This window comes from Schistocerca gregaria, chromosome 6 (genome assembly GCF_023897955.1).
Source record: "Schistocerca gregaria isolate iqSchGreg1 chromosome 6, iqSchGreg1.2, whole genome shotgun sequence".
In the NCBI taxonomy this organism is placed as follows: Eukaryota; Metazoa; Arthropoda; class Insecta; order Orthoptera; family Acrididae; genus Schistocerca; species Schistocerca gregaria.
In genome coordinates, this window is record NC_064925.1 from 201,612,280 (window position 1) to 201,635,380 (window position 23,101).

The window sequence follows — 23,101 nt, forward strand, 5'->3', positions numbered from 1 at the left end:
TGAACAGTTCGATGAAGTTTGCACCAGCATGGACTATCAGCTCGGAGATCATGGCTGCGGTTACCCTTGACGCTGCATCACAGACAGGAGCACCTGCGATGGTGTACTCAACAACGAACCTGGGTGCACGAATGGCAAAATGTCATTTTCTCAGATGAATCCAGGTTCTGTTTACAGCATCACGATGGTCACATCCGTGTTTGGCGACATTGCGGTGAACGAACATTTTACAGGCATTTCTGGATACAAAAAATGTTCGACTGCTGCCATGGCCAGCACATTCTCCAGATCTCTCGCCAATTGAAAACGTCTGGTCAATGGTGGCCAAGCACCTGGCTCGTCACAATACTCCAGTCACTACTCTTGATGAACTGTGGTATCGTGTTGAAGCTGCATGGGCAGCTGTATCTCTACACGCATTCCAAGCTCTGTTTGACTCAATGCCCAGTCGTATCAAGGCCATTATTATGGCCAGAAGTGGTTGTTCTGGGTACTGATTTCTCATGATCTATGCACCCAAATTGCATGAAAATGTAATCACATGTCAGTTCTAGTATAATATATTTGTCCAATGAATACCCGTTTATCATATGCATTTCCTCTTGATGTAGCAATTTTATTGGCCAGTAGTGTATGTGTGGGGTGTTTCCAGCAATTACAATCTTTTTAATTTCTCATATTCCTGTATTTCATTCTTTTACAGGTTCCTCTTTTTTAGCTTGTCATATATATTTGTGTTGTATCAGTTCTGCTCGCATTCATCACGTAAATTATGTCATACATTGCATTCTACTGTGAAAGTTATCTGTAAAAGATACAAAAATAGTTTTTTTAAGCAGTAAATGATGCACTAATGTGCTAATATTTATCATGATGTGTGGAAGGTGTCCATGATCATTGATCAAGCTGTTGTTATTCTCATTTGCTACCCCCTCTGCAGGAAGTACAGTATCTGTCTTTACCCATCTACCTGACTGCGAGTGGCATGTGAATGGTAGATCTAGGTGTCCTGGGGGGCCAAGGAGGACTGAGGATATTGTACCGATCCCCGTAACCAAAGAGTTTGAGGTGTTGTCTTACTCACTTCAGCTATTCTGGGGAAACCTGTTTTGTCAGGAGGAGGGAAACACACAAGGGTCGGGGTCTATTAATCATCAATAGGTCAAATGTATAGTGACTGTTCAACCACTTAGGGAAATGGCAGAAGGGACAGGAAAAGACACTGGGCACACTCAGTGTGTATGCCTGGGGACCTCATACAACTTGTCGAAGAGGCTGTTCTGGAAGCCACTAAGGGAAAGGATGCTCCAACTGCAGTTTGTGGCAGATGTCAGAAAAAATTATGCTTGTCATGTGGGCTCCAAAGTCAATCATGCATCATTCCAGCGACTGGCAGAGAATGAGGAGACCAGTCTTGCATGTGGAGTTTCAACAAAGTTCACAATTTTCAGTATTGTCCCCAGAACTAATCATGGTCCTTAAGTTCTGAGTCAAGTGGAAGGACTGAACCAGAGGCTTCTAAGGTTCTGCAACATGCTAGACTGTGACTTCCTGGACTTGCACCATAGGGTTGAGAACTGTAGTGTCCCCCTAAATAGGTCAGGTGTGCGCTACACAGCAGAGGCTGCATTTCGGATAGCTGACTGTTTGTGGAGAGCACACAAGGTTTTTCATATTAGATGGCTCTCCATCCAATCCAGACAACAATAGCTGTAGGAAACCTAGAAGTATCAGTGTAAGATAGAAATAAATTCCTCCCACAGGTGAAAGTACTAAAATCCTAATGGTAAACTGTTGAAGCATTGGCAACAAAGTGCCATAGTTTGAATCACTCCCCAAAAGGAGTGAATACTAGGTACAGAAAGCTGGTTGAACCCTGAAATTGATATCTGTGGTACCGCGCGCCGCGGAATTTGAATCCGCGCCAGACGTCATGGACGTTGAAGACCCATAGAGATCTCTGCACCATAAGCTGTGGCGGCGCGCACCTCCTGGCCCGCTTTTAGTGTGGGGGTGCCACAGTGGAACACGTGGTCCCAGTGGCCAATAGCGGCGCCCCTGAGAGCGTACTTAAGCGCCGGCCACTCGCTCATCCAGTCAGCCTAATCTCTTACGTCGGTTTACACCTTGCTTGTGTTAGACTGCTTTCTTCCTGGTTCATGTATGAGTTTGTTTCCTGGTGACTCTGTTGTTCGATCTTGTCGTATTCGTTCTGTCCTAGGTTGGTCATATTCGTCCTTTTCCGTTGTGTTGTTGTTCGCAGGCCTCTCTGCGGGTCCCGCTGCGCCTTCCTTCAGTGCTACCCCGCGACCGTCCTGGTCGCAATTACAACAACAACAGTGAGATTTTTTGGGAAAATTTAAGCATATATTGAAAGGACAGGCAAATGGGAAATGGAGGTGGTATTTTTGTCACAGTGGACAAGAAACTCAAATCCACAGAGGTAGAAAATGAAGCAGCATGTGATATTGTTTAGGCAGGAATTAGTATTAGGTGTGGGCACAAAATCAAAATTGGATCCTTCTGTCACCCACGAGACACCTCTCCTGATGTAACCGAAAACTTTAGAGAGAACCTCAGTTCACTTGTATGTAAGTTCCCCAATCCTACTATAATCATTGTTGGAGACTTTAATCATGCAACAGTTTATTGGAAAAATTACAGTTTTGTTATTGGTGAGCATGATAAAACAACTAAATGCCTTCTCAGAAAACTACATAGAATAGATAGTTGGGAACCTCACTCATGATGGAAATATATTGGATGATCTAATGGCAACAAACAGACCTGACATCCTTGATGATGTCCACATCAAAACCAGTACCAGTGGCCATGACATCATTGTGCCAGCAATGATTACCAAAGGACAACTAAAACAAGCAGAAAGATGTATATGTCAGTAAGCTAGATAAAAAATCAGTAATGTCATGTCTCAGTGAGGAACTTGAAACTTACACCACAGGTTGGGAGCACGTACAACAACTCTGGCTCAAGTTTAAAAGAATAGTTGACCACATACTGGATACATTTGTACCCAGTAGAATAGTTCATAATGAGAGAGAACCTACATGGTATACACTCACTGTAAAGAAACTTCTAAAGAAATAGAGATTACTGTGTAACAGGTGTAAAATAAAGTGTAGGGCCATAGATAAAGAGGTGATGAATAAAACACTTTTGGCTATCAAGGGAGCTATGCGTGATGCCTTCAGTGACTACCATAACAGAGTATTGTCAGTGATCTTTCGCTTTTGCAGAACCCAAAGATATTCTGGTCATATGTAAAGGCTATTAGTGGCATCACAGTTAGTGTCCAGACTCTGGTGAATGAGACAGGAACTGAAACTGAAAGTATTAAGCAAAATCTGAAATGCTTAACTCCATTTTCAAATGTTCATCTACAAAGGAAAACCCAGGAGACTTGCTTCCAATTAATCCTCCTCCTGCTAAAAAGACAAATGAAATAAATATTAGTGTCAGTGGCATTGAGAAATAGTTGAAATCATTAGTATTGAACAAAGCTGCAGGTCCCAATGGAATCTCACTCAGATTCTATACTGAATTTGCAACTGAGTTAATCCATCTTCTAACTATAATTTATTGTAGATCATTCTAACAAAAAATTGTGCCCATCTCTTGGAAAAAGGACAGGTCACACCACTCTGCAAGAAAGGTAGTAGAAGTGATCAACAAAACAACCGTCCAATATCCTTGGCATCTATTTGTTATAGAATCTTGGAACATATTCTGAGCTCAAACAGAATGAGGTATCTTGAACAGAATAACCTCCTCTCTGCCAGCCAGCATGGATTTCTAAACCATTGATCATATGAAACCCAACTCGCACTTTTCTCACATCACATACTAGAAGGCAACCAGGTAGATGCAGTGTTTCTTTATTTTCATAAAACATTTGATTCAGTACCCACTTTTGCTTATTGTCAAAAGTACAGTCATATGGAGTATCAAGTGAGGAACTTTTGGTAGGGAGGACATAGCATGTTATATGATGGAGTCATCATCAGATGTAGAAGTAACTTTGGGTGTGCCCCAGGAGAGTGTTGGGACCCTTGCTGTTCTTATTGTATATTAATGACTATGCAGACAATATTAACAGTAAAATCAGACCTCTTGCAGATGATGCAGTAGTCTATAATCAAGTTCTGTCTGAGAGAACCTATGTAAATATTTAGTCAGATCTTGATAAGATTTCAACATGGTGCAGAAATTGGAAATTTGCTCTAAATGTTCAGAAATATAAAATTATACACTTCACAAAATGAAAAAAAAAGTAATATCCTGTTGCTGTTGTTGTTGTTGTTGTTGTCTTCAGTCCTGAGACTGGTTTGATGCAGCTCTGCATGCTACTCTGTCATGTGCAAGCTTCTTCATCTCCCAGGACCTACTGCAACCTACATTCTTCTGAATCTGCTTAGTGTACTCATCTCTCGGTCTCCCTCTACGATTTTTACCCTCCACGCTGCCCTCCAATGCTAAATTTGTGATCCCTTGATGCCTCAAAACATGTCCTACCAACCGATCCCTTCTTCTAGTCAAGTTGTGCCACAAACTTCTCTTCTCCCCAATCCTATTCAATACCTCCTCATTAGTTACGTGATCTATCCACCTTATCTTCAGTATTCTTCTGTAGCACCACATTTCGAAAGCTTCTATTCTCTTCTTGTAAAAACTAGTTATCGTCCATGTTTCACTTCCATACATGGCTACACTCCAAACAAATACTTTCAGAAACGACTTCCTGATACATAAATCTATATTCGATGTTAACAAATTTCTCTTCTTCAGAAACGCTTTCCTTGCCATTGCCAGTCTACATTTTATATCCTCTCTACTTCGACCATCATCAGTTATTTTACTTCCTAAATAGCAAAACTCCTTTACTACTTTAAGTGTCTCATTTCCTCATCTAATTCCCTCAGCATCACCCAATTTAATTTGACTACATTCCATTATCCTTGTTTTGCTTTTGTTGATGTTCATCTTATATCCTCCTTTCAAGACACTGTCCATTCCGTTCAACTGCTCTTCCAAGTCCTTTGCCGTCTCTGACAGAATTACAATGTCATCGGCGAACCTCAAAGTTTTTACTTCTTCTCCATGAATTTTAATACCTACTCCAAATTTTTCTTTTGTTTCCTTTACTGCTTGCTCAATATACAGATTGAATAACATCGGGGAGAGGCTACAACCCTGTCTCACTCCTTTCCCAACCACTGCTTCCCTTTCATGCCCCTCGACTCTTATGACTGCCATCTGGTTTCTGTACAAATTGTAAATAGCCTTTCGCTCCCTGTATTTTACCCCTGCCACCTTTAGAATTTGAAAGAGAGTATTCCAGTCAACATCGTCAAAAGCTTTCTCCAAGTCTACAAATGCTAGAAACATAGGTTTGCCTTTTCTCAATCTTTCTTCTAAGATAAGTCGTAAGGTCAGTATTGCCTCACGTGTTCCAACATTTCTACGGGATCCAAACTGATCCTCCCTGAGGTCCGCATCTACCAGTTTTTCCATTCGTCTGTAAAGAATTCGCATTAGTATTCTGCAGCTGTGATTTATTAAACTGATAGTTCGGTAATTTTCACATCTGTCAGCACCTGCTTTCTTTGGGATTGGAATTATTATATTCTTCTTAAAGTCTGAGGGTATTTCGCCTGTCTCATACATCTTGCTCACCAGCTGGTAGAGTTTTGTCATGACTGGCTCTCCCAAGGCCGTCAGTAGTTCTAATGGAATGTTGTCTACTCCAGGGGCCTTGTTTCGACTCAGGTCTTTCAGTGCTCTGTCAAACTCTTCACGCAGTATCGTATCTCCCATTTCGTCTTCATCTACATCCTCTTCCATTTCCATAATATTGTCCTCAAGTACATCGTCCTTGTATAAAACTTCTATATACTCCTTCCACCTTTCTGCCTTCCCTTCTTTGCTTAGAACTGGGTTGCCATCTGAGCTGTTGATATTCATACACGTGGTTCTCTTCTCTCCAAAGGTCTCTTTAATTTTCCTGTAGGCGGTATCTATCTTACCCCTAGTGAGATAAGCTTCTACATCCTTACATTTGTCCTCTACCCATCCCTGTTTAGCCATTTTGCACTTCCTATCGATCTCATTTTTGAGACGTTTGTATTCCTTTTTGCCTGCTTCATTTACTGCATTTTTATATTTTCTCCTTTCATAAATTAAATTCAATATTTCTTCTGTTACCCAAGGATTTCTAGCAGCCCTCGTCATTTTACCTACTTTATCCTCTGCTGCCATCACTACTTCATCCCTCAGAGCTACCCATTCTTCTTCTACTGTATTTCTTTCCCCTATTCCTGTCAATTGTTCCCCTATGCTCTCCCTGTAACTCTGTACAACCTCTGGTTCTTTCAGTTTATCCAGGTCCCATCTCCTTAATTTCCCACATTTTTGCAGTTTCTTCAGTTTTAATTTACAGGTCATAACCAATAGATTGTGGTCAGAGTCCACATCTGCCCCTGGAAATGTCTTACAACTTAAAATCTGGTTCCTAAATCTCTGTCTTACCATTATATAATCTATCTGATACCTTTTAGTATCCTATGACTGTGACTATGACTATAATATCAGTGAGTCACTGCTGGAATTGGCGACTCATACAAATGCCTGGGTGTAATGATTTGTAGGGATATAAAATGAAATGATCACATAAAATCAGTAGTGGGTAAAGCAGGTGGTAGACTTTGGTTTATTGGTAGAATACTGGGTAAGAGCAATCAGTCTAAAAAAGATATTTCTTACAAATCACTCGTCTGACTGATTCTAGAATATTGCTCAAGTGTGTGGGATCGATTCCAGGTAGAAATAACAAAGGATATTGAATGTATATGGAGAAGGGCAGCACGAATGGTCACTGGTTTGTTTAGTCCATGGGAGGGAACTGCACTGGCAGATTCTTCAAGGTTGACATAAAATATCCCTAGAAAGTCTATTAATGAAGTTTCAAGAACCGGCTTTAAATGATTACTGTGGGGATGTGCTACAACCCCCTAAGTATCGCTCACATAGGAACTGTGAGGATAAGATTAAAGTAATTACTGCACACACGGAGACATTCAAGCAATCCATTCTTCCCAAACTCCATTCATGAATGGAACAGGAAGAAACTCAGATAACTGGTACAATGGGGCATACCCTCTGCCATTCACTTCACAGTGGTTTGCAGAGTGTAGATGTAATGCCCAAGGCTTGTATCTTTTTAGATTCTGCTTTATCCTTCTTTTTTTAAATGAAATTCCAAAACACATTACCTGTTAATTTGATCATTTTGTTCATAAAACTTTGCCAAACCAGTAATAAACTGCAGATCCCCATAACAACTTCTTCCACCTGCACCTACAACTACTACTTAACAATTCTCTCTCTGTGATTAGCCCAACATCGTCCCTTATGTGTTTATTTACAATGTGTGCTTTCTGACAGTATAGTTGTAATAAAGACTTTTCATAATTTACAGTGGATAGAAACTAGTTCAAATGAATTTATCTGTGCAGCATGGGAAGCAGAAAATACAAATATTTTACATAAATTGTTTTGTGAAATGCAGAGTTTTGCAATGTCAAACTTCTTAAGATTAATATTTTGACATCAATAGTGATCAATGTAATTGCAGTAATGATGCTTGTTAATGCTAAAGCTTTATCATTTTATACGAAATACACTGTTCCTGTGTGTATAAGAGTCTAGTAAATTGAAGATTGTTCACAGTGCAAACAAATAATGGCCTTTGATGAAATTGTATAGAAGTTACTTTCCTTTGTAGCATGATTATTACTGTTCATGGCATACAGTGATAGGTGTAAATTGAAAATTATTACTTTATATGTAATGTAATTATTGTGTGCCATGATGTATGTTAGTTGTATTTTACTGGTCAACAGGCAAATCTGTTTCATTACAATGTACACTTAATAACATTATCTGGACATACGACTTTTCACATATTTAAGAATTATAAGCAGCATTAATATGATACTGTTTGCAGCAAACACTGATAGCCTTAAATCAAAGAGAAAAAAGAAGAAGAAAATCTCAAATCGTACTATAGAGCTGGAAGAAAGAGATGGAGATGAAAACAATGAAGAAGATACGGCTGTCAGTGATCAGTACCTTGAAAAAACAAATGGGCATGAGGAGTCAGAAAACATGGGAAGCATTGAGGAAGGAAAAATAATGTTTGAATGGCTTGTTCATCCTCTCCGTTTTGATGAATTCATGAAGTACGTATGTATAAACACACTAGCAGTCTAATGTACATGATAGTCCATTGCTTAATCAAAGCAAATTTCTTTTTGTCACTAGGGATCCATGGGAAAAGAGGCCATATCATGGACAACGAAATAATCCATCCTATTATTCAGCTGTGTTATCTACAGAGATGATAGATAAAATGTTACGTAAACACAATGTTAAGTTTACGAAAAATATTGATGTAACAACATATTCAGATGGAGTTAGAGAGACTTTGAATCCTCCAGGAAGGGCAACTGCAGAAAGGGTGTGGGCATACTATGAAAATGGATGCAGTGTGAGATTATTAAATCCTCAGTCATTCATTCCACAGGTTGGAATGATGGTTGCAACACTCCAGGAATTATTTGGATGTATGGTGGGTGCTAATGTGTATCTTACTCCTCCAGATTCACAAGGATTTGCACCTCACTATGATGACATAGAAGCATTTGTCATGCAGATAGAAGGCAAGAAACACTGGCGTGTCTACTCACCCCGGTTGGTTCTACAATCACTGTGGATTTTACAGAAAGTTCTGATGTACTGCCGAAAATTTTCAGTCAATATTTTATGTTGCAGGTCTGAAAAAGAAGTACTTCCACGGTTTTCAAGTCAAAATTTGACTCAGGAGGAACTGGGTGAACCCCTACTCGATGTGGTTCTGACTGCAGGGGACATTCTGTACTTCCCTCGTGGCTTCATTCATCAAGCAAACACTGTTCCAGGAGAACATTCATTGCATATCACATTATCAAGTTACCAGCGACATTCATGGGCTGATATTCTTGAAAAGGTACTTTTTTTTAACTACCGCTGTTAATTTTTGTCCCTGATTTGTACTGTATATTAACGGTGCAGAAATATTCACACATTCAAACTTCACAGTGTGATTCCTTCTCTGCTGGCTGTACAAAAAAATCCGTTACAAAATTACATCCGCTGCATATTTTGAATAGAAGATGGGCACCAAAGAATAGTAATTTGCCAGCAGTGTAATCACATGTATGTTAAGTATCTTAATTCATCTTAGGATGACAGTACTGCCCAGCTAGTGCAGTGGGTTAGAATACTCGAGATGGAAGGATTGATTCCAGATATAGGTGTAATTTTTCCTCATCATTTGCTAATTTTAGACTCCATGGTATGGTATCTGGCTTATTGATTATTATATGACACAGCAAGTCTTAAATAGCCACAACACCCACCATTTTAACCAGCACACCTACAAAAACTGTATACATCAGTTTTGCTTTAATGACAACATGTTTCCTGCATTAAAACAACTCCTTGTTTGACAGTATTTTTGGAGCTTGTTTATTATACTCCATCGACAAATGTCGAAGAAACTGGTAGTGCCCTTGCTGATCCTGTAACTGTGGATGCATACATGTTGTGAGGAATTCAGAACAGTATGATGTAGCAAATTGCTACATGTTTAGAGATTAGGAAGTTTGTTTAGAGCATCTGTTTTGAAGTCAGTGTATGTCTTGTGAAGACATGGTGTCACTGATAGTGGATTTTAAATATTTTAGGAGATTTCTGATGTATTACATTTGGCCAATCATACTAAATGTAGCAATGTAATGAAAAGGATGGTTGCTACTCACCATGTAGTGAAGATGCTGAGCCACAGAAAGGAACAACAAAAAGACTGTCAGAAAGTTTGCTTTTGGCCAACAAGGCCTTTGACAAAAAAATTCAACATGCTCACATAGAACAAAGATACTTATATCTACTTTATGTTCAAAAGTTTGCATAATCACTCTGTTTAGATGCTACACAACTTTCAGAAGACTAAAAGCAAATTTGGGAAATCGTTTTTTGGTCCTCATGGTTACACGTTAAGGGCTGAAGTGGTTTTGCTAGACAGGTCAAATATGTATTTCCTTTGGAAATCAACTGTTATGGTTTTTGATATAGTCTGCACAAAGCTTGCATCTGTTCAGTGAAATATTAGAAGTAGACAGCTTCATATTCAGTCTAATGTTTCGACTTTTTCTTCATTGGACAAATGTGCACACCATGCACATTAGCTGAAATTTTTAACAGTTCCTAAGCTCATAATCCAAGAATATTTCAAAGTTAGTTGTATGTTTACTTGGGAGCAAAAATTGATTGTGGAATTAGAAATCCGACAACTAGAACCACATTTCCAACATTGACATTGGAGTATTTACAGTTCATTAGAGTAAAGATATCATGACCAATCACAAGTATTTTCAAACTGTCTGTACCACGCAGCTAGGTGGTAGTTGTGACTGTCATGATATCATTGCGTTGCACACACACATATTCTGTTTTTCATTGTTTGGCCACCTGCAGTGTGAACCTTCTTTTGATGCCATGGTGGATTTCGTTGTTTTGAAGCTAAAGTGCCACATTTGGCTATCAACATATTATAATTTGTATATTAAGAAAATATCATGAATAATGGCACTTACACATAAAAGATCTATCAAAATCTTATGGTCACATGATTTTTGGCGCAACATGTGGTAATAAAAATTTAGAAAAGCCATGTCGATGTATAAATGTGTTATCTTCATCTGCCAGATAAAAAGCTACTTTTAAAACTGTAAAGCCTGTTTCCATAGTTGCATGTGTACAGTAGTCATAGAATAGCTACAGAAAGCAGGTACAATTGCAGCACAATTTTAACAGGTCAGAACAATGTTCAAAAACACATTTTCTTTGTACTGCTATTTCTCTTTTGGTTCTCCAAATCGTTTCCAAAAAGATATGCACACCTTGATGTACACAAAGTGTGCGTATTAATATATGACAGGTGTCACAATAGATGAGTGATTTCATGTGATGATAAATCCATAATATTCATGGAGCAAACAAGATATCACATAATTACATAAAAGACAACAATTTTTTACATAACAGAAATTCACTCACATAGATTTTGTACAATTGCTTATATCATTTATTCTTGCATTTGCTAATGTCATATTTCTTTTATCTTACATGTCAATAAAGATATATTTTAAAAAGAATCAACAAGCAATAAGGCTTTAAGATTCTCACTAAAAAAAGAATGTATTTTATTTATTTTGAGAAGTTGCAAATTTTTATTTTTGGTTGAAAAGGGCTATTTTTATAAAGATAAACATTTCTCTTGTGTAAAGATGGAGATTCATTGTATAATTTTTACTTTACTTTGGGCATTCAGTTGATTGCTATTATTTCCAATCACTTTAAATGTTCTCAGTATTTACACACAGCCAGGATATGAAATGTGAGAGTATTGAATGAGAGATGCACTATGTATGTATATATGTATGTTGACCTTGTACTGGTCATTGTTCTCATATTTCTTTTCTTAGTGAGGTGATTATCATCATGATAGAACACTATACATTACCAATCCATAATTCATCAAACAACGACATTCTGTATATTTAAGATGTAAACAACTCTAATTAAGAAGTAACATGAGGCCTAGAAAATATAACATACAGGTATCAAAGTGTGTCTCGTGAACGGTGTTTTATTCCATGTTGCTGACTAATTTTGACTACTTGGTCACTTTCAAATAAACTTGTATCCATGTTCTTACATGCAGTAGTAACATCTTGCATGTCATACAAGAAACAGAACTTGAGAGAATACTGCAAGAACAGTGGAATTTCAAGAACCACATTAAAAAGCACACCAGTAATTCAGGTTAAAGTGTGCATACATATGGACAAATTCACAGGAAGGTGAGCTGTCTGATACTGTGCTTTACATTGTGGTTTTTGGAAATATTCTCTTATAATACTTCATTATTTATTACAACATCACAAATGACATGTTAATGCCATATGAATGAAGAAATGAAAATGGATACTTGAAACTGAATGAACTGTTGAAACTGAGGAATAGTGCAGAATGTAACATTGCATTTCAAATTGACAACCTGAATAGGTCATTTTAGTTGATTGATGAAGCCAAGTATCAAACAAATCAAATTAGTAACAACACAATATCATTACCTACTCTGGTTTTGGCTCTTGAGGAAGAATGGGCAGCCATTCCTCCACAGACATTCAGATACCTCACTGAAAAACTGTAGGGGACCCACCATTCTCTGGTGAGTCTGTTCTTGGCTATCACTGGTCCTCAGATTTTGCAGCACCTCATCTCTTTCTGTTCTTTAAGTCTATCTTCATGCAGGAAAACATGTCCTGGGTATTTTTGGGAATACATTCAAAGTTTCGATAGCCCAGCATCAAAACAGTCCTTCATCTGTTTTTTCCTTCTTTCTTCATTCTCCATCTTTTCCCCATCCTCCACCTTGCTGCTTGAGGTCTCTCTTTGTATCTTCTTCCTCCTTGTGTGCTCCAGAAGAATGGCTCATGCGTTTGACACACAACGGGTGACAGGGTAAGGCATAATTCCCAGCTATGGGGTAACTGGTTGGGATTACATGTACCCGCTGGTACAGGCCAGGCCCAGGGAGGAGTTGTTACCTGGGCAGTTACCTTCCCAGTTGCCAACTGGTCCCTCTGTCTGGAGTTCAGAAGGTGTGAACAATCACCTCAGGTGGATGAGGCCCCCATATGAGGGGTATCCCCAGACAGAAGGTGCGTGCCATTGGAGATGCTGGCAATCGTGGAAGATTTTTTTCACAGTGAGCCAATCATCTTCATCTCAATCCCATTGAATAAACTTAAATGGAATGAGGCTAAAGATTCAATTGTTCTCCCAGGTGCACCTCAATTCTTCTTTGTCACATACCAAAGGATGTCAGTCTTCCATTACAATCAATCCGTTTTTTATTTGGAAAGATGTTGATACAAGTACAAGCTCTGTGAAGTCCTGCCCTCGCTTATGTAATGGGACTTTGCTTTTGGAGATCAATTGTGATTTTCATGCTCAACTACTGCTTATTTTGCTTCTCCAAGTCTGTACTGTTTGTGTTGATGTCCATTGTATGCTGAATTCTCTTCATGTGGTGTTACTTATACTCTGGTGCTTGATGGTGTGACCGAGGGTGAAATTCGACATTATCTCTCTCATCAGGGCATCACTGTAGTCCATCAGGTAGCAAAAAAGGTTAATGCAAACTTAGTGTCTACAAGCACTCTTCTTCCCACATTTGATCAAGTAGTGCTTCCATTGAAGATTAAGGCAGGCTATGAAGTCATCAAAGTTTGCCCATATATTCTGAATCTGATACATTGCTACCAACATTATAACAACACTTGCGTGTCCTGTTAAAATATGGCCAAATGTGTTAGTTATGCTAGAGATGCTCACAAGACGCAATTGCTCACCCTCTCCTCCCCGCTGTATCAGTTTTAATGACAAACATGCTGCTTCATCCTGTGAATCTCTCTCTATCTCAATAAGCGGGCCATTCAGCTGGTCTGAGTGAAGGAAAAAGTACCTTACCCTGTCACTTGCAAGCTGATGGTTAGTCGAAAGCCCTGCATTGTATCATGTGGCACTTAGTACTGTCATTGATATGTCTCAATCCACAAAGGAGCTCCAGTTCAGTACTGCAGTTATGAAATCACCCAGTGTCCTGGTAGCATTGCAGTCTCCTCCTCCAACAGCTGCACAACCAGCCCCCAAATCTTCGCTCCCGATGGAAAAATCACCTGCTGCACAACCTTTTAAGAACTGTGATCTTCTTTTAAAATCCACAGCCTTCAAACGTCTACCTCGAAAAGCCAAAACTTGGAAACACCCTAACGCAATGTTTGGAGAATTCCAGCTGAACCATGTAGCTATTTCTAAAAAAATCCACCAAGGAAATTTTCAATGTTAAAGTTTTTAGCAGTGACGACATTAATTCTGATCATTACTTGTCTCTGGTAAAAATTAATATCATCCCAGATAACCGAAAGAACCTTTCCAGTATTTCAAGAAAAAACAGACCTCAACTGAAAGAGTCAACAACAGATTTACAGAAACTCTACAGAGCAAACTAAATAAAACAGACTGCAACATAATTAAAGAAGCCATGGTACAATCAGCCACTGAAACTATACTGACCAATAAAAAATACAAACACCCGTGGTGGAACGAAGATTGTAATCAAGCAATTGAAAAGCAAAGACAGGCTTTGATAAAATGGAATAGCACGAAAACCTCTGAAAATCATGAAAACTTCTTGAAGGTTAGGAAAGATACATCAAAAGTCATTGAGAACAACTAAGAGACTCTTCAACAAAAACCAAATCGATGAAATAGAAACAAATTTTGGAAGACATCACACTCGGGAATTTTATAAAGCCTTTAAATCACAACTATTGCAGTTTAAACCTCCTACAGTACATATAAGAGGACTTGATGGAAAACTAAATTTGAATGACAAATCATGTGCTGCAGCTTTTGGAAATTACTTTTCATCCCTACTGAATGCTGAAAATACAAATGAAAAGCTTGATATTTATCCTACAGTTCCTCCTGCAGATAGTCATCCTCCCACATCAGATGAAATCAGGAAATCTGTACAAGGCTTGAAAAATAACAAATCTGGATGTGAGGATCACATCTTTGCTGAAATATGGAAATATTCAGCTCATGATATAATAAAACATCTCCATGATATCATAGTGAAGATTTGGGAAACTGAAACTCTACCTCCAGATTGGACCATAGCAATTATTCACCCACTTCATAAAAAAGGCGATAAGCGTGATCTGAATAATTACCAAGGAATCTCTTTGCTACCAACGACGTACAAGATCTTTTCCAGGCTATTGTTAAACAAAGCTGAATCAGTCTTAGATCAACAGTTGGGTGAATATCAAGCTGGTTTCAGGACATCAAGATCCTGTGCAGAGCAAATCCATAACCTGAAATCTGTTATATCATACGCCAAATTAAGATAAAAAATGTTTGTTGTGACCTTTGTCGACTTTCAAAAAGCATATGACTCAATTGATCAAGAAACAAAAAAGGACACACTTGCCGAATTTGTTTTAGATAGGAAAACAATCAATCTGATAAGTGCCACTTTAAGTAACAAATTGTCAAAGGTCAAGTTCAGAGGCGAACTATCAAAACCATTTGAAATCTGTACAGGGGTGAGACAAGGTGACCTGCGCTCTCCATTGCTTTTCAACTGTGTCCTGGAAAAGATAGTCACAGTGGAAAACAACCGTGCCGCCAGGTTATGGGATTCAAATTGGACACAAAAGAAATGGCCTCAGTGGAAACTGTTTGGCTTTTTCTGATCATCTGGCATTCATTGCAAATAATATTGACGAAGCTAAGGTTCAAGTGTCCAGCCCACAATCAATTGCTTCCAAGTCTGGCCTCAAAATAGCATTTAACAAAACTGAATTCGTCACAAAAATCAAATACGCTCCTCCTCATATTGAAATACAACAACAGAAAATCAAGCAGATGACGAAATTTAAATATCTTAGAGAAATAATTACACCTGATGCTTCAGAAAAAGCAGCTGTAGAAAGTAGGTGTTCTAAACTAGAAGGTGCTTTTCATCTGTGCAAAGGCTTATACAAAAGCAAAAGCCTGTCTTTAAATCTAAGACTTTGTCATTGTAACATCGTAATTAAACCATGAGCTTTGTATGCTTCAGAATGTTTAAATGTGACAAAGAAAGGACCACTATGACAACTTGAAATAAAAATCCGATAAATTTTGAGAAAAATCCTTGGCCCTATCAAAGAAAACGGAGAATTCCGCCGAAGACACAGCTGTAAATTACACAGGCATACAGTAGACATTGTTACCAGCATGAGGAAGCAGAGAATGATGTTTTATGGTCATCTGGAAAGAATGAACCCGCAAAGACTTACTCATTGCATACATTCATCAATTTCAAAAACAAAAACGCATTCAAAATGGGCAAGCCAAGTTAAAAAGGATTTACAGGAAGCTGAAATTTCATTTGATGACATTCAGGATCGAGAAGTTTTCAGAGAAAAAGTCAAAATTACTAAAAACCTTATTTTGCTTACTACACCAGTTCCACGTCCTGCCTGAAAATGGTCAAAACAGAGAAAAGAAGCACAGTCAGCCAAAATGAAAAGCTACTGGCAAAGGAGGAAAACACTATCACCAGGGAAGAGATAAAAATCTTCGTGGTCTGAAGCAGGCCGAAACAATACACTCCAATGAAGACTTTTTATGTATCTCCAGCCAACAAACATCTGGGTCTTCGTCTGCCCTCTGTAAGGGTCTAAGAAATCAAATAAAGACAAACGGTCTTCTTCTTTCCCCGCTTGTAGATTCTCTTCGCCGCATGATACCCTTCCCCGGCTGACCTGCATTTCACCGGTGCACACTGCGAACTGTTTTTCTGCCCTGGAGTCTAAAAGTCAACCAAGAGAGAATGCACGCCTCTGTTGATTTCATGGAACACGACCCTCCGACCTCCTTGCGCCATAGCATAGTCTTTGAAGGCTAGCACTTGGCAGCTGTCGAGGTGACTGCCCTACATTTGTTTCGATTAGATTAGATTAGTACTTGTTCCATAGGTCATGAATACGACACTTCGTACTGATGTGGAATGTGTCAGGTTAATAAAAGGTGTCTATACAAGATGTTACATTAGACAAAATATTACATGACATTCAATATTATTATTATTATTATTATTATTATTATTATTCTTTCTTTTCTCAGACGTAATGTCTGGTCAAAAATGGAAAGTGACGCGGACCTTGATCAAGCGTGACTTCCTTTTAACTGTACAGTATATGTTACATTGCATTTAGGAACTTCCGGGTAATTGAACATGTATCAATAATTACAGATTTCTGTAGTTGTATATACAAGTTTGGATGTTGATGTACTGGTGGATATTGTGTGGTGTGACTCCTGTAGTTGATAGTATAATTGGTATAATGTCAACTTTATCCTGATGCCACATGTCCTTGACTTCCTGAGCCAGTTGGATGTATTTTTCAATTTTTTCTCCTGTTTTCTTTTGTATATTTGTTGTATTGGGTATGGATATTTCAATTAGTTGTGTTAATTTCTTCTTTCTATTGGTGGGTATGATGTCAGGTTTGTTATGTGGTGTTGTTTTATCTGTTATAATAGTTCTGTTCCAGGATAAATTGTATTCATCATTCTCCATTACATTTTGTGGTGCATACTTGTATGTGGGAACGTGTTGTTTTATAAGTTTATGTTGTAAGGCAAGCTGTTGATGTATTATTTTTGCTACATTGTCATGTCTTCTGGGGTATTCTGTATTTGCTAGTATTGTACATCCACTTGTGATGTGCTCTAGTGTTTCTATATGTTGTTTGTAAAGTCTGCATTTATCTGTTGTGGTATTGGGATCTTTAATAATGTGCTTGCTGTAATATCTGGTGTTTATTGTTTGATCCTGTATCGCAATCATGAATCCTTCCGTCTCACTGTATATATTGCCTTTTCTTAGCCATGTGTTGGATGCTTCTTGATCGATGTGTGACTGTGTTAGATGATACGGGTGCTTGCCATGTAGTGTTTTCGTTTTCCAATTTACTTTCTTTGCATCTGTTGATGTTACGTGATCTAAAGGGTTGTAGAAGTGGTTATGAAATTGCAATGGTGTAGCCAATGTATTTATATGAGTGATTGATTTGTGTATTTTGCTAGTTTCTGCTCGTCCTATAAAGAATTTTCTTAAATTTTCTACCTGTCCATAATGTAGGTTTTTTTATGTCGATAAATCCCCTTCTTCCTTCCTTTCTGCTTAATGTGAATCTTTCTGTTGCCGAATGTGTGTGATGTATTCCATATTTGTGGCATTGTGATCGTGTAAGTGTATTGAGTGCTTCTAGGTCTGTGTTACTCCACTTCACTACTCCAAATGAGCAGGTCAATATTGGTATAGCATAAGTATTTATAGCTTTTGTCTTGTTTTTTGCTGTCAATTCTGTTTTCAGTATTTTTGTTAGTCTTTGTCTATATTTTTCTTTTAGTTCTTCTTTAATATTTGTATTATCTATTCCTATTTTTGTCTGTATCTTAGATATTTATAGGCATCTGTTTTTTCCATCGCTTCTATGCAGTCGCTGTGGTTATCCAATATGTAATCTTCTTGTTTAGTGTGTTTTCCTTTGACTATGCTATTTTTCTTACATTTGTCTGTTCCAAAAGCCATATTTATATCATTGCTGAATACTTCTGTTATCTTTAGTAATTGGTTGAGTTGTTGCTGCCAGTAGTTTCAGATCATCCATGTATAGCAAATGTGTGATTTTGTGTTGGTATGTTCCAGTAATATTATATCCATAATTTGTATTATGGTGGATAGTGGGTTCAGAGCGAGACAGAACCAGAAAGGACTTAATGAGTCTCCTTTGTATATTTCACGCTTAATCTGTATTGGCTGTGATGTGATATTATTTGAATTTGTTTGGATATTAGGTGTGGTTTTCCAATTATTCATTACTATGTTTAGGAACTGTATCAATTTAGGATCTACTTTGTATATTTCCAATATTTGTAGTAACCATGAGTGGGGTGCACTATCAAAAGCTTTTGGGTAATCAATGTATGCATAGTGTAGTGACCTTTGTTTAGCTTTAGCTTGATACGTCACCTCTGCGTCTATTATCAGTTGCACTTTACATCCTCGTGCTCCTTTGCAACAGCCTTTTTGCTCTTCATTTATAATTTTGTTCTGTGTTGTATGTGTCATTAAGTTCTGTGTAATGGCTGAAGTTAATATTGTGTATATTGTTGGTAGCCATGTTATGGGATGATATTTAGCTGGATTTGCTGTGTCTGCTTGATCTTTAGGTTTCAGATAAGTTCTTCCTTGTGTAAGTGTATCAGGGAATGTGTATGGGTCTGCAATGTAACTGTTAAATAATTTAGTTAGACGTGAATGTGTTGAGGTGAACTTCTTTAGCCAGAAATTTGCTATTTTATCTTTTCCAGGGGCTTTCCAGTTGGGAGTAGAATTAATTGCTTGGGTAACTTCATGTTGCAAAATTATCGCTTCAGGCATTTGTGGTATCACCTTGTATGTGTCTGTTTCTGCTTGTATCCACCGTGCATGCCTGTTACGTTGTACCGGGTTTGACCATATGTTGCTCCAGAAGTGTTCCATGTCTGTTATGTTTGGTGGCTTGTCTATTTTAATGTGTGTGTTACCTATTGTCTGGTAAAATTTCTTTTGGTTTGTGTTGAATGTTTGGTTTTGTTTCCTTCTATTTTCACTTTTTTTGTATCTTCTAAGTCGTTTGGCCAATGCTTGTAATTTCTGCTTCTTTTCATGTAATTGCTCTATCGCTTCTTGTTGTAAGATTTTACCTAACCTTTTTTGGTTTTTTTCTGATATTTCATTTCTTATAAATTGTGTTAGCTGTCCGATGTCTTTTCTCAGTTTTTCTATTCTGATCTGTAGCCTGTGTTGCCATGCTGGTTTTGTGGGTTTCTTCTGTATATTGGTTGGTTCTGATCTGTGCCTAGTGTGTATATTTAGTGTAGTGAGTGCACCTATATAAACCAGTAGTTGTATTTTCATTTATTTTGTTGTGTATGATTGTGTTGATAGTTGTTATTGTTCTTTCCACTTGTGGGTTATTTGGTGGTCTGTGCAAGAATGGTCTAATGTCGGTATTTGTGTCTTAGTATTCTATATGTGTCAACTGAAATTTTTCTTCTATATCTGTCAGCTGAAATTTTTCTTCTATATCTAACATGTGTGTCACTTCGTGTTCTATTTGTGCTTGTTCTGGTGGCTGTCTTAAGATTTTGTTCTCCTCTGATTGTTTAATTTATGCTTGTTGTTCTTTGTTTGTTTGCTCTGGGATGTTTGAGTTCATACCTGTATTTTCTTCTTCTTCTGATTGCACATTATTTTGTTCCAGTATTTGTTGTTTGATGTTTTCTAATTCTGATGGGGGTATCCTGTTATTTTTTGTTATTACACGGATCTGATCAGCTAGTCGTTGTTCTGTTAAAAATTTTAATTCCGGGTGTCTGGTAATAAATGTTGTGTATACTTGTGATCTGTATCCTAGGTTTGTTGCTTGGTAATAACAGAACATGAGGTGTCGGTTAACTTCATCTGACCATCTCATCCTCTGTCTTTGTTTTCCTTCTAGAGTGGTTGGAGGAAGCATATCCTGCAAAACACCTCTATTTGGATTTAAATCATTTTCCGTGTGGCTAGCGGTGTCGTTACCATTGTGGACGGGCATAGGGTTCAAGCGTCATCCCCGACCATGACAACGCTTGTCCGATGCTTCAATAGTTCTGTCCTGAACCAACCAATCACACTAAAAGGGTGGTTAGCCCTATTAGTGGTTTGTTCTTTTTGTCACCTTTTACGACTGGTAGAACATACCGGAAGCATATTCTTTTCCCGGGCCTAGAGAGAGAGGGGGGGCAAACATTCCATGTGCGAGAAATATATCTAAAAACAAAGATGATGTGACTTACCAAATGAAAGTGCTGGCAGGTCGACAGACACACAAACATACACACAAAATTCAAGCTTTTGCAGCCAATGGTTGCTTTATCAGGAAAGAGGGAAGGAGAGGGAAACATGAAAGGATGTGGCTTTTAAGGGAGAGGGTAAGGAGTCATTCCAATCCCGGGAGCGGTACCTTAGGGGGGGGGAAGGAGGACAGGTATACACTCTCTCTCTCGCGCGGCGCACACACACACACACACACACACACACACACACACACGTGTCTGCTTGTGTCTGTGTATGCGCGGATGTGTGTGTGTCCTTTTTTTCCCCCTAAGGTAAGTCTTTCCGCTCCCGGGATTGGAATGTTTCCTTACCCTCTCCCTTAAAACCCACATCCTTTCGTCTTTCCCTCTCCTTCCCTCTTTCTTGATGAAGCAGCCGTTGGTTGTGAAAGCTTGAATTTTGTGTGTGTGTTTGTGTGTCTATCGACCTGCCAGCGCTTTCGTTTGGTAAGTCACACCGTCTTTGTTTTTAGATTATTTTTTTTTTATTTTTAGGTTGGGAAATTACCCACTTACTATATCCAAAAATTCATCTAATGAGTAGGAGTAGTTGCCATTAAGAAATTCTTTTAATTTCCTTTTAAATGCTATATGGCTATCTGCCAGACTTCTGATGCTATTAGGTAATTGTCCAAAGACTTCTGTGGCAGAAGGGGGTACCCTTCTGAGCCAAAGTTAGATTTAACCTTGAGTAATGAAGATCATCCTTTCTCCTAGTGTTGTAGCCATGTACATTGCTATTACTTTTGAATTCATTCGGATTGTTAATAACAAATTTCATAAGTGTATATATATATTGTGAGACTACAGTGAAGATTTCTAGCTCTTATAGACGTGGTAAGCTAATTTACTCAGATGTATATTACCAAAATTTGCAATGACCCTAGTAGCATAAGTAGCTGAACTCAAATGTTTCAGCAGATCATCAGTGTTTTTTCTAGTTCAACCCCTCATCAATGCACACACCTAGAAATTTTGAAAATTCTACCTTAGCTACCGATTTCTGAACAAAGTCTATATTTATTAATGGGGTCATTCCATTTACTGTATGGAACTGTATATACTGTGTTTTGTCAAAGTTTAATGAGAGACCATTTGCAGAGAACCACTTAATGATTATCTGAAAAACATCATTTACAATTTCACCAGTTAATTCTTGTCTGTCGGCTGTGATAGCTATACTTGTATCATCGGCAAAAAGTACCAGCTTTGCATCTTCGTGAATATAGAATGGCATATCATTAATATATATTAAGAACAGCAGAGCACCCAAGACCAAACCTTGAGGCACCCCATTCTTGATTGTTCCTCAGTTTGAGAAATCATGAGGTTTTTGCATAGTATGTGAACTGTTTATTTCAACTTTCTGCACTCTTCCAGTTAGATATGATTTAAACCACTTGAGCACTGTCCCATTCATACCACAGTACTTGAGCTTATCTAGAAGTATTCCATGATTTACACAATCAAAAGCCTTTGATATATCACAAAAAATCCCAACAGGTGACTTCCTACTCCCATTCCCCATTATGACTCTTCTCCAGTGGGAACATTAGTGGCATTAGATTCAACAAGGAGGAACTACAGTTGCTCTTGAAATCATATCGTCCAGTTGTTTTCTGCTTCCAGGAAATGAAGCTGCATCCTCACAACTGCTTTAACCTCTTGCGTTTCCTTCCAGTATGCTTTGACCTTCCCCCCGAGAATGGCGTTCCACCCCAGGAGTCGTCATGCCACTAATTCGGGATGATGTCCATAGCCGAGCCATCTAATTGCACACCCAACTGCAAGCTGTCACAGTTCACATTTTCCTTCCTCATTTCACCTTTTCTCTTTGTAACGTCTACATCCGTTTGTCATTTGCTGTCACCAGAGCAGACTTATTCCAGCTTATCAGTCAGCTACCTCACCCTGTTTTGCTCCTTGGTGACTTTAATGCCCACCATCCCCTTTGGGGCTCTTCGAGAAGCTGTCCAAGAAGTTCCCTCTTGGCTGACCTTCTCAAATGGTTCAAATGGCTCTGAACACTATGGGACTTAACATTTGAGGTCATCATTCCCTTATAACTTGGAACTACTTAAACCTAACTAATCTAATGACATCACACACATCCATACCCGAGGCAGGATTCGAACCTGCGATTGTAGCAGCTGCGCGGTTCCGGACTAAAACATCTAAAACTGCTCGGCCATCGCGGCCGGCAAACCTTCTCAGTCAACTGAGCCTCATCCATCTTAATACTGGAGCACCCACATTCCTTTCAGACTCCGTGCACACCCATTCTCATTGGACCTCTCATTCTGCACTGACCACCTTTCCCATCATCTTGAGTAGCCTTTCTCTCTGACACATACTCGAGTGGCTATTTCCCATGCACCATCCATTTGCTGACTCCTACCCTATCTGCATGTAAACCCAAGTGGCAGCTTCA

The 23,101-nt window shown here is 38.5% G+C and overlaps 1 protein-coding gene across 4 annotated transcripts in view; it reads left to right on the forward strand.

Annotated features, from left to right (window-relative positions):
- The window catches only part of LOC126278370 (ribosomal oxygenase 1), an 84,265-nt gene that overhangs the window by 18,950 nt on the left and 42,214 nt on the right, over positions 1-23,101 (forward strand). For all 4 annotated transcript variants that reach the window (XM_049978440.1, XM_049978439.1, XM_049978441.1 and 1 more), the window contains 3 exons: positions 8,024-8,258; positions 8,341-8,769; positions 8,851-9,064. In XM_049978440.1, coding sequence (XP_049834397.1) covers positions 8,024-8,258; positions 8,341-8,769; positions 8,851-9,064 — 878 coding nt within the window. The remainder of the gene's footprint in view (positions 1-8,023; positions 8,259-8,340; positions 8,770-8,850; positions 9,065-23,101) is intronic.